This window comes from Gymnodraco acuticeps, unplaced genomic scaffold (genome assembly GCF_902827175.1).
Source record: "Gymnodraco acuticeps unplaced genomic scaffold, fGymAcu1.1, whole genome shotgun sequence".
Taxonomy (NCBI): domain Eukaryota; kingdom Metazoa; phylum Chordata; class Actinopteri; order Perciformes; family Bathydraconidae; genus Gymnodraco; species Gymnodraco acuticeps.
Window position 1 is genome coordinate 39,802 of NW_022989793.1, and position 12,676 is coordinate 52,477.

General features: G+C 40.6%; 1 protein-coding gene across 4 annotated transcripts; it reads left to right on the forward strand.

Moving 5' to 3' along the window:
• The first annotated feature begins 4 nt into the window (after positions 1–4).
• On the forward strand, positions 5–12,348 carry mtpap (mitochondrial poly(A) polymerase). Of its 4 annotated transcripts, XM_034222175.1 has the most exons (11): positions 5–23; positions 409–534; positions 1,147–1,313; positions 1,431–1,664; positions 1,821–2,045; positions 3,155–3,366; positions 4,594–4,820; positions 8,892–8,984; positions 9,093–9,166; positions 11,518–11,613; positions 11,752–12,348. In XM_034222175.1, the coding sequence occupies exons 2-11, from the start codon at positions 411–413 to the stop codon at positions 11,860–11,862; spliced, it is 1,563 nt and encodes a 520-aa protein (XP_034078066.1). In that variant the 5' UTR covers positions 5–23; positions 409–410; the 3' UTR covers positions 11,863–12,348. The 4 variants fall into 4 exon arrangements, with proteins under 4 accessions (XP_034078066.1, XP_034078049.1, XP_034078055.1 ...); XM_034222158.1 differs by having other exon boundaries at positions 11,518–12,348; XM_034222164.1 differs by having other exon boundaries at positions 6–23; positions 1,150–1,313; positions 11,518–12,348.
• The last annotated feature ends 328 nt before the right edge of the window (positions 12,349–12,676 follow it).

Here is a 12,676-nt window from a genome sequence, read left to right on the forward strand (position 1 = left end):
CAATTGCCAGAGCATTACTCTCTGTAGGTTTCGTTTTCCCTTTCTTTTGTTTTCTCATACGAAAAACAAATTTCATGTGGCTTGAATGCTGAAACAGGGCTTCACCTTCTACAGAAATGTTGGGTGTTTTCCTGTGGGAAAAAATGTTTTGTTGCTTTAAATGTAAAACTTTGAATACAAACAGCAATATAATACTCGAACGATTAAATGCATTAGTCATAACTTGATTAGAACAAATTAAATGTATTAATATAAAATGATATAGCTTACTACAGTGGATTTATGACATATAAAACATACATGTAATACTCAGACAAATGTTAAACGTCACAATGTGTGTGATTTTGGTACCTCTCTGTTGCCGTAGACAAAACCATACGCATGCGCATTTCCCTTCTTTTTGATCAGCAATGGCGTCCTCCTTCACGGTGTGCAGGTTACATACGATAGGAAGAGGCAGCCTGGTGAAGTGCCTACAGAAGGTCGATACATTTCTTCACAGGAATATTGGAACAAACGTTGTTGCTGTGCAAGGTGAAACCCGTGAAACACGAGTTATTAACACAAGCTGTCAAACAAACCAAGTTAGCCTACGTGAAAACCATGTCTCACGTGTAGTGACTCCTATTCAAACTTCATTTAGAAATGTGTATTTTTTAAGTTGCCTTTGAAAAACTCGTAATTGTTTTAATTGAAATGAACAACTGAGGGAATCATTAGGGTCTCGGCTAAATTCGGGATGTCGTTTGTCCACCAAAGTGTCTTAGTGAAGTAAAGTCACCTCTGTCAGGTGATTCTAGCTTTCATTTCATATACGATCATATTATAGATGCTGCTTTGTGGATGATTTATATGCCGAATTGGAAGAGTTGTTTTAAATATGTAACAAGACGTGCAATGTGATGTATGTGATTTGTGGCTTCCTTAAATATTCAAGTACCACATACTGTACAATTGTCGTTTTTTTTAAATTAAGTTTGGCGCTGCGATCTGTTGCCATTGAAGTCCACACTTGTTAGACAAAAAAGTGCAAGTATTTACCAGATAATACTGCAAAGTCCTTCTGACAACAATGACAATAATTAAGACAAATGAAAATGATTGTTGTGGTTTCATTGTTGAATATTCTGTTTCTCTATTTTTAAGAAGAAAAGAATGGATTCAAATCTTTGTATGCTGTCCATGCAGAGAGACAAGAACAGGCAGAGAGATCTGTTCTCATCAGCTGCCACTCAAGAACCAATGAGAAAAATTTCCTCAAGTATATAGCAAATTACGGAGATATCCAGAAATACTTCTTTTATGAAAGCTTTGTAAGTGAATCACTAATCTCCTCTTATAAATTAGCATTGTTTTCCAGCATACATGTCCAATTTACTGTTAGTTTTCATTTGAAACATGACATTGTTTGTATTGGTGTTCTTCTATAGGGAATGTATGCCGTGGTAGAATTTGCCAACCAGGAAAGTGTTGCCTCATTGTTAGAAGGGACGGCCATCCCTAGCATCAGCCATGAATCCCTGGTGCCTTTTAAATCAAGACTGCTGTCAATGAGGAACCTCGACTCAAGGGATGTATTGAACCAGCCATCCATAAAAAAGGGCCAAGCACAAACAAGCATTCCCATCAACGAGCTCATACAGAGACTGTCCAAAGAAGAAAGTGTAAGTGGTTCGGTTATCGCTCCCAGATTTACAGTTTGGAATAATCCAGTGATTCAACTTTAAAGACATATACATTTGTGAATCGATTTTAATGGAAGTCATGTATATGCATTAAGGATTATTCTAACCACACCCTGTGATTTTATTTCCTCTCAGATAGACCAACAGATAACCTCCCTGACAGAAGCTTATCAGCTAACGGAGGAGAACTGCCGACTGCGCTTCCTCGTCTGCTCTCTGCTCAAGGACATTGCAGCTTCTTTTTTCCCAGAATGCACCATCATGCCATTTGGCTCATCAGTGAATGGCTTTGGAAAGCTGGGATGTGACCTGGACATGTTTCTAGACCTGGATGGCATCAGTGGGAAAAATGCAACAATGGTAATAATGGGAGTTTGGGTGTCGGCCTTTAGAAAGACGCCTATAGAGTGCATGAAGTCCAAAGCCACCAGCTGACAATATTACATTTATTTTGCCCGACATACACATTTAGTTTACAAAAATTGTAACTTGTTAAAACCTGGTTATACAATCTTGAATAACAACAAAGAAATATGTAAGCTGACAACACATGTAAGTATTTTAGTACCTACTAATACTGATATAGTGCATATTGAGCCAGAGAAGTCAAAGCACCTCTTTCTACTTCAAACAGATAGGCCTTTATAAAAAAGTGAAACTGCTACCACAATCATTTGCCAGTTTTGAGAGAGCTGAGTTCTGCGGAGTGAAACTGAAGACAGTTGTGAATGGCAAAGACCAAAAATAAATCCAACCAGCAAACTCAGCATGTCTGCATAAAGCTTTTCTTGGAAAATTAAACTATGATACTAAATGAACGTGTTCCTAGTAAAGGATATATAAAAGTTCAGTTAATGATGCTTGGAATTCCTAAATGATATTACCTTAGTAGAGCTATATGTATGTATATATCATTTGGAATGAAGTGGTATTTTATGAGGAACTTGCTTGAAAAAATCTGCGTTGTTTAACTTTTAGGTCATTGATTATTTCCCACCTTGTTATCAAGTTGAATTACATTTAAAAAGGAGCATTAAAGAAAGAATAGATGCAACAATGGTTAAACACCTGCGTTATGCATTTGTAACCAGTATGTAAAGACAAAAAAAAACTAAAACAAATGTATCCATCTACACTCATAACTGCAGGCTGGTGTATTACAAGGAAAATAATGTCATTATTATTGTTGACTTCTTGTAGGTTATTGCTCACTTAGAAATGTCAATGTATCAGCATAGAACTACATCAAAGTATGTTACAAATAATTTAATACATTTTGGTATGCTACATGAAGTCTAAATAAGGTTTTAAAAGCACGTTGTTGTGTTTGTGCTTGCTATGTATACTACAATAATTTAAAGACATTTTGAAACAAATAAGATGCTATAAAGTAAAAATAGTGACCTGTCAAAGAAATTGATGGTGATTTAATAATGATCATTAAACATATTTAAACTCTCTGTGTGCAGCCAAAATCCGGTCTGTTCCTGGAGTACCAGATGAAGAGGGCCAACTTCGAGCGGATCGTCACCCAGAACATCCTGTCCGTCATCGGGGAGTGTGTGGACCAGTTTGGACCTGGGTGTGTGGGGGTGCAGAAGATACTAAATGCACGCTGTCCCCTGGTCCGTTTCACCCACCAGCCCTCTGGCTTTCAGTGTGACCTCACAGCCAACAACAGGTACTCACCCTGTGCGCCTTTACTAGGAGATAACCTGTTTTCCATACATAAACACTATGAAACAATTGTTCGTCATGGCTCTGGGGTTGCAGTGGTTCATTTAAAATGATTCGGTTTCACACTACTATTGGTCATATCTTGAAAGGTCAATCATACTTGCTCATAGGCCTCTTGCTTCACAGAAACTGCTATTTCGTTGTCGTCCTGATATTGATTTGGCAATACTGGCCAAACAGAAACCTGACTCAGGCAGGAAGTGCTGTGAGGGTACAGTTGCACCCCTGCTGGAGTAAAACTGAACATGAAGCTTAAAAGGAGGGCTTGTTTGTGTTTCACTTCCTCCCTGTGACCTTCCTACCAATGATAACACAAACACCTACACACCTGCTAACGTACAGAGAAACCGCTCTGCAGTTTCTAAGGAAATGGAGGGGAACCATCAAAGGTGGTGGGTGGATGTGAGGGGGACTTTTCTTATATTGTGCTGGCAGATCTTTCAAGCGCAGCTCTTTCCTGCCTGAGGTTTCTGTGCGCGCATGTGAAGGGAAACCAACAGCAGTGTGACTGACGCAGCCACTATGACAATCTGAAGGCTGCTCCCTAGTGGTGCTTTTCATATGATTTCATTTTCACTGACCCTTGACATTAAACAGTATTTTATCTCATGAACTTGGGAGGTAAAGATGTTTTGGAATACAAATATATGCGGACAAATACTGGGACCTAATGTCATGAAGATAAGGATTGGACTGGCATTAAGAGGTTCATACTGATGCTTTCCTTGAAATCTACTGAAAGAAAAAAATTGTGCAACGTAAAAATATTGGTTAAGAGCATTAAAATTATGATCTTTTCACAAATATAGTACATATTAAACACACATATTATCATAAGGATTGACACCCTGAAACACATAATTATCTGTAGGTAACCCATTGACAAATCCATTGGTTTAATAGCAATACAACCAGCCAAAAGTCAGTCATATATACAGTATATTACAAAATTCTGCACGATATTGTTTATTTCCGCAATTTATTTCCTGTTTTAATATACTTAATTTCTTGGTTATTGATGGCAGCATGTCCTATTTTGATCAGCAAGACGCTGAACTTCAATCCAAATACAACAATGTATGAAGTGCACTTGTATTGGAAGTCTCAACACTGATATCAAAAGAGCCCCATCAAAACATGCAGTAGTAGTAACTTTGTGTGTTCTCCACAGGGTGGCGATGAAGAGCACAGAGCTGCTCTATCTGTACGGAGAGCTGGACCCACGGGTGCGTCACCTGGTGTTCACCGTGCGCTGTTGGGCTCGAGCTCACGGCATCACCAGCAGCATCCCCGGGGCCTGGATCTCCAACTTCTCCCTCACCATCATGGTGCTGTTCTTCCTGCAGAGGAGGAGCCCCCCTATCATCCCAACCCTGGACCACCTCAGGGACCTTGCAGGTACCACCAAGCACTTCTTCTCACTTAGTAAACATGTCAGTTTAAAGCAGAGGGTTCCTTTGTTTGTTATCAACGTTTTGTTGCCCATTCTATCCACAATTTATGAAAAAATTACCTGGAAACTTAAAGACCCCGTGAAGTGTGCGCCTGTGCATGATCTGTTATGCTAATACGTATAGTAATGACCAAAATTGTCCATTGGAAACCATATCAAAAGATGTTTGGAATAGGCAACGAATTTGACGAGTTTTGAATTTGCCGCAGTTGACCTCCGCCTTCGTGGGCGTGGCTTGCGATCTACTGCGTGACGTCACGAGATGGTCGCCGCCGAAGTGTTTACATTCATCATAGTTTATTGTTTCTCTGTTTCAAAGTCGAATTTATCAAAGTTTTTGAGCGAGTATTTTACTGGAAAGTGTGTCGGAGTCGACTGGAAGTGATTGCCAATCGATTGTCCATTGGAACCATATCAAAAGATGTTGGAATAGCAACGAATTTGACGAGTTTTGAATTTGCCGCAGTTGACCTCCGCCTTCGTGGGCGTGGCTTGCGATCTACTGCGTGACGTCACGAAATGGTCGCCGCCGAAGTGTTTACATTCATCATAGTTTATTGTTTCTCTGTTTCAAAGTCGAATTTATCAAAGTTTTTGAGCGAGTATTTTACTGGAAAGTGTGTCGGAGTCGACTGGAAGTGATTGCCAATCGAGAAAACCTGACAATGGAGGCGACAGTGAAGAAAAAGGGAGGAAAAACACACGGGAAGCGATGCATTGCCGCTGGCCGTATTAATGTCAAGTCTGCCGAAGTGGCGATGTTTCTGTTCCCAAAAGATGAAGGTGAGCCTGGCTGGTGTCATTGTTTCGTAGATTCGTTGATTGTTCATGACAAATAAAGGCCACTGGTCGATTCGAGAGAGAGAGAGAGACTGAGAGAAGTTACAGGGTTGTTGTTAGCATCCTGGTGCTAGCTCGGAGCTAACGGAGATTAGCTGTTTCAACATATAAGGAGAGGAGTCCTCTCCTGTGGGACTGAGAGAGATAAGTCAGCTCAGGGAGGTAAAGGACTCTGAGTGATTAGATTGTAAACTGTAGCATAAGTTATCTCAGTGGGTTTAATAATTTAATAGTTTAATAATACTCTAGCACATGTACATAAGCTAATTATTTCCCAGAGGCTGAGCCCAAGCAGAGATTTTAAAACAAGCAAAGGGACCTTCAGGTCTCACGCCCCCCCCTATTTTCCAATCGACAGTGACGCACAGTCACTGCTAACCTGCTAACCATTGCAGTGTTCTGTAAGCCGGTCAATGTCTTCCCCATCGTCCATGTCGTCGCCATTATCCTCCCCACTTGACGTCCCTGACGGCTCAAATCTGTAGGGTTCAATGATGTCCTGCACTTCCATCTTCTGTGCCACTTTCCTCATCTATCCTGTCAAAATCAATCATTTCTCTCGCACTTGTATCACTTTCCAAAGTCTCCGCCATGTTTACAATCACAACAGGGCCCATCTTGTGACGTCACAGCCGCTATCGTCTGCAACTTCCGGTAGGCTTAGACGGCCGTAATTATTAAAATTAATAATGAAATTAAGTAATAATTAAAAATTATTTTAGCCATGAACAGGCGCAATGATATGTAAGGAATGAAACTGCCATTTCATTTTGGCGCAAAAACATGCACTTCACGGGCACTTTAAGTGAAATCTCTTCTTCTCAACTAAGTCCACACCTTAATGTTGTGTTTTTTTTCTTCATACATTTAACTTATTTTATTTTTTTCTTCGAAGAATAACTTAACCACTAAGTATACTCAAGTAAGGTGAGCTTTCATCATACAGTGCAGCTGCGGTCTAAAGGTATTTTGACTTGCGAGCCCTAAAAATGAAGCCACTTAGGACTTTCTCACATTTGTGTTTACCAGTGACGTTCTTCCCTCTTTTTCAAGATAAAGTAATCTAATAATTCATAGAAAACAAAACATGTACAAGTACACAGCCGAAAATAATCCGCCCTTTCCTTCAGACTTCCTTACAGAGCACCTCCTCCAACACACATGAACGCGCACATGACGTCAGCAGACTGGTGAAAGTGGCCGCCTGTTGCTGGCGAGTCATTGAAGTACTGCTGCAATGCACGCCCAATGAGGGCACGAGATACATTTGTGCGTGCACAAGATGGAAGGCTGACGACCCGTCCGTAATAACAGACAGGGCGGCAATCCAATCCGTTTAGCCGGCCCGGCTAAACGGATTGGTTGTACTTTTTACAGTATTACGGCTTCCACAGATGACATTTTTTAATGGATTTTTTGTCAAAGCACTTAAGATATTCATTGCTATCGTGATGTTAAGAGCATTCCATGGAATATAACAAAAAGTGTATCTCGAGCCGGTTTCTGAAACTTACCTACCCCACCTTTAAGGAAATTATAAAGGTATAAGATGATGTAGCATAAATGATTCTTTCCTATCCTGTGAACAGGTCTGTAACCCCACTGATCTGTAGAGTATCTTAGCTCTGACGTAAGATTAGACAAGATAAGATATAGACCTTAATTGACCCCCGTAGTGAAATGCAGGTGTTATAGCAGCAACAGAATAAGAGAGTGTTACGTCCCCAGCTCGCTTAGGGTAAAAGGGAAGCAACACGAAACCAGGTGTTCTTGGTAAGAGGTTGATTTTAATAATAAACTCAAAATAAAGATGATATAACCAAAAATACAGGCTCTTAAAACCAGCTATCTGTTCAAAATAACGCTACACAAAATGAAGGCCACAGATTATCACAGTCATGGGCCCTTAAGGCTAAAATAGTGAGGCGTCTCGCACAAGTTCGACGCCGTCACAAATCACAGAATACACACTTAAGCACACACCCTAACTAACCACTGTAGCAGAACTAGCACAGAGCTACACAGAACATAAGGAGAGCACCGAGAGACGTCTGACACAGATTCAGACCTCTCCCGTCTAACTGAGATGCACACACTCTTGTAAGAGTCCCCGGAAGGTGTGGGCAGGGATTGGTGAGTCGGGCCCGACCTGCTCCAATCCAGATCTTCGGTCACGCCTACCGGAGGAGGGACAGGAAACTGGCATCCAATGGCGTCCAGACAACGGCGCATCTCATATACATATAACATACACAGCTGAAAACAATCCCAGACAGGTTAACGAGCAGACAGCAGCAGCAGCAGCAGCAGCAGCAGCAGCAGCAGCCGTGACAGAGAGAAACACAGGAGATAAGAGTTCAAACAAGAATTAGGAGAATACAAAATAATGGTAAACATGTACAGTATGTTACAGTATCAATAAGAATAATATAGGGTAAAACATTGAATTGCCGAACTTAATTATATATACTGATATCAGTGAAATGTCTTATGTTCATACAGTGCTATTTGTTTTTAAATAAGTGTCAGCTGTTTTATTTATTTCTACAATCTAATTCCTTTTGGCTCTGTAGGTGACTTAATGTCATATTTCAAATCACCATGCATACAACTGTAATAAATGTCTCCTGTGATCATTTAACCACCAGTCCACTGCAGTTCCTTCATCCCCCCCCCTCCCTCTGTCACCTTGGCTGCCTTGATAATTGCCTTCCAAAAGCAATCTACCCCCCATCCCTCTCCTCCACCCCCTCCTCCTCTGCCCCGTTTAGCGTAGACTCTATCACACAGAGTGCTTACAGTACAATAAAAAGCCCATCTCTCTGTGAAGGTCGATGACCCCGCCTCTGCCGGACACACACGCACGAGCATACAGGCAGCTATTTAAACAGTGGTGTAACACAGACTATACAGCACCACCTGCAGTCTTACTGTAGTGAAGAATACTGTTAACAAGGGCAGTGGTGGAGCCAAGCAAGGACACGATCTAGGCCCCCTTTTTTTTCTCTTCTTTGACCATCTTTGACACGCATGTACACACACCTGCTCCCCCTACTGTGTCTTACTGTTACCTCTCCACGAAACACACTTCCACCATCTGTCTATGTCTTGTTTATGGCCATCATATGCGTGTAAAGGCAGTCATTTAACTGGTGTCCCTGATCTCGTCCCACAAGGTCCCGAGGACAAGAGCGTGATTGAGGACAACGACTGCACGTTTGTCAGCGACTTCAGCAAGATCCAGCTCGAGAGCAACACAGAAACACTGGGTGAGCAGGAGAGCGTAGAAGCCAGGCTGTAGGGCTACGGCTCAGTTTGATTTATACCCTTGTTTCTGTTTGCTGCTTACTTGACTTTTTTTCTTGCTTTTTTCTTAGAGCAACTGCTGTGTGAGTTCTTTGAGTTCTACGCCTCCTTTTGCTTCAGTAAGCTGTCAATCAATATCAGAAAGGTATGTATGATTATTCACATTCATTAAGTCCGATGTAACAAACGTGGCCCAATTATGATAATCAGCTTTACAGGGCTCTTTATTAAGTTTATGTGCATTGTTAAGCACTTAGATTGATCAGGCGGACACAAACATTACTTCAAATGAAGGATAATGTTGCTCCAGCAAATCAAATTAAAGGTGATAAAATATATCCTTGTTATGGTTCAGCTATTTAAGGTTTATGCCCACATTTTAACCACTATTCAGACATGTATTGTTGGCCATACACAACAGTTACAAAGGTAACCCTGCTAGTTCAGAACTAGTAACAATGTTGTCATACTTTCAACTGAGAACATTTGAATGCTGTCGGCTTCAAATAAAGTCAGCATCAGCACATATTTGGATAGATAAATATGTTCAAAGAGAAACAAAACATGTTTTTGCCTTAATATGAATACTGTTTTAAACGTATCCCTCGAGCATAATCTCTTTTCACACAAAAATATTAAATAAACCAGGAAACAACCAACTGTGATTGAGCTCATTTATGTTGTTGAGGAGATTCCCTCACATTTTAGGAAGAATAAATGTTAAAAAAACACATCATACAGCAGCAATAATAATCAGACTGGTGTTCCTTCACCAAATGTAATGTATGTTATATTAATTTCCTTCCATCATGCACAGGTCACCTTTGTCTGAATGACAATAAGCGGTCACTTACAAACAAACAACAACAAAAACAGTGTGTTGTCTGATAATGGCTCTAGTCTCTCTCTTGTGGACTTTGTAACTGGGCAGGAGCTGCTGTTATTGTCACCCAAGCTGTGATTTCATACCAAATATCAAAGATTTGTTTGATTTACTTCAAATACTGTCAAAGTTATTAAGTTTGTCCACCAGAGAGCAGAGTATTCTTTAAAATACCACATTAGAGGGATTGCGATCAAAGTGGTTTGTGTGTGTGATGTGTATGTGCTAAAGAAAAAGGACATAATAACTATATGTTGTTTTAATAGTTTTAAGTTTAACTGCCTTGAAAATCCAGTGCCAATCAAGCTCTACTTACTATAAGTTCCCATCATAAGTCCATCTTGCAACTTGGATGACTTAAAATGTAACTTCAAAATCCAATGTTGCATCACTGAAAAACCAGAACATAAATACAAATCTTTTCAAAAATAACACACCCTGCTCAGCCTCCTTTCCACATGAGCTCACAGCCACAGAGCTGAGCTGCAGCATAGAAATCTGTTGGTAATACAGTCAGTGTTTGGTGCATGGCATCTTCCCACACACACAGATGACAGCTGTCCTTGTCAAAAATGATTGATGCCAGCCCCACAGTGCCCGGCGCCCTTGAGCTGTGATCCCAATTAGGAGCTCCATCAGGCTGAGTGTAAACAAACGCATATTCAATATATTTAGAGCCACATTTCAGTCTGTTGTTGACTGTGTAATTTTACTTTTTACAGGCACTGAAAGAGCATCCACAATGGAACTTTTTATAAATAAAATGCGTAGGAATGATTAACATAAAAGTTACTATTTTACCAACTTTAAAACCTACCTCCTAGAACATTTAATAATATCCTATGTATCATCTATTACTTTTACCCTAGAATTGTATTTGATAAAGTAGGTGTTAATGCTTGGGTGGCACATTTATATAAGATGCAGGGCTACGCTTCGGCTGAGAATTTAATGGATGCCTCTGGAAAAGAGACCCTGGAGCTTAATATATGAGACTAATATCAAGTTTGACACAGCATAAGAAACCTGCAGGTACACTGCAGCCGTGACCCGTACCTATAGGTTTTCACCAGTGGAGCAACATCCATAAATCTCCTTTACTGTGCTACAATTCTCCAATTCGCTCCCATTCTCTGACTGATAGCTTTATGTCACCATCGTCTACCCCCCCTCCACAGCTCCATCACTTTATCCTTCCAGCCCCTTTACTGTCACACTTTAAGCTGGGTATGGCATGCAAAGTACCATGGGAGGGTCTTGACTTTTCTCTGACCCACAGATTGAGGGTTCATTTGATGGCCATGACTGCTAGATAGAGGATCAGATCATACATGTTTCCGTTGCTAACACATTTGATGTGTCTAGCAGGTTTCCAAAGCAGTTAGCTCATTCCCATTCTTCACAACTCAAGTCGAAATGTTTTCCAGAGCCAGGTCCATGCCTATCCCATGTGGTAACCTGCTGAGAGGCGTTCCAGTCAGCTATATGTTCCACAGATAAAGCAGCAAAGACCTATAAGCATGACCAATATATGGACCATAAAATACAGGACTGCTGCTATTGCTCAAGAGTGTGTATTCATCTGCCGGCCTTGTCCCATTCCTCCTCTCCAGGGCAAAGAGCAGAACAAGCTTCCGGCAGTCCCGCTGCACATCCAGAACCCGTTCGAAACCACTCTGAACGTCAGCAAAAACGTCAACGCCTCACAGGTAGACCGCTTTGTGGCTTTGTGTCAGGAGAGCTCATGGCTGATCCAGCAGAATATAACCGCCCCGTCCAGAGGTGGTACTAAAGGAAATGCTACTATCACACCTTGGGGAGTATCTACCCTCCTTCTGCCCTCCCAGGTTGCAGGGATCAAAAGTCGCAAGAGACGGAAATTCGAGCCGACGAGCGAGAGGATCAAGAGCTTGCTGGAGTCCTTGAAGAATACCAACAATCAACCAAATCAAAGTTAAACTCTTTGAGGTCGCAGCTCCATCGTTTTACTATCACTTTAGCTAATGCATTGGTCAACTCCACCGTCTAGTGTACTTTTCTGGTGCCTCACTGAGAAGGCGAGGAGCAGCTTTAGCCTGTCACTGAGGCTTGTATGTGCATATATTTGGGCCTGCAAAAAGGGAGTTATTACTATGTACTATACTGTGGACTTCCCTACTCTGTTGTAATTAAAGCAATTTATGTGTGAACTGATGCAAATCTCTCCAGATGCTTTTTGGAACAAAAACTACCCTAACATTTGAATATATCTCAAACAACAAAAATCATTATGAATATATTTTTTTTAATGAATATTACAATACGGACAGAATGATCAAGATTTTATTGCAAGTTAACACTGGGTTTGTTTAATATGGCACTCAAAAACTGACAGAGTATGACATGCATCAGAAATAAACCAGAATACACAACTTCTATTAATTAAAAATAGTTTATTGAAAATATGAAACGTAATGCCTTTCTTTATTATTCAAAATCTCTGAAAGATGGATATTTTTGTTTTAATGTTTCCAAGTCTTCCAGTAACTTGATAGAATAAATGAAACCACTATTTATTTCACACCTGTGTATTTCTCTGACATGCTCATATTGAATTTGAACCCCTGATGTGTAACGTACTAGAGAATGAAGAGGACTTAGTGGCAAGTTACAGTAGCTTACAAAACACTGCTGGCTAAGCACACTTGGCATGCTTTTCACCTATAGCTACTTAGCTAAAACAGTCCTCATAAATCAATGCTATACAAAATGAAGTTAATAATCCATATAACA

Excerpts from the sequence above, each read along its gene's own strand:
- mtpap (XM_034222158.1), top strand. The coding sequence starts at position 411 with ATGGCGTCCTCCTTCACGGTGTGCAGGTTACATACGATAGGAAGAGGC. Across the intron at positions 2,046-3,154 it reads GTGGGAAAAATGCAACAATG|CCAAAATCCGGTCTGTTCCT; the intron begins GTAATAATGGGA and ends CTCTGTGTGCAG. Across the intron at positions 3,367-4,593 it reads GACCTCACAGCCAACAACAG|GGTGGCGATGAAGAGCACAG; the intron begins GTACTCACCCTG and ends TGTTCTCCACAG.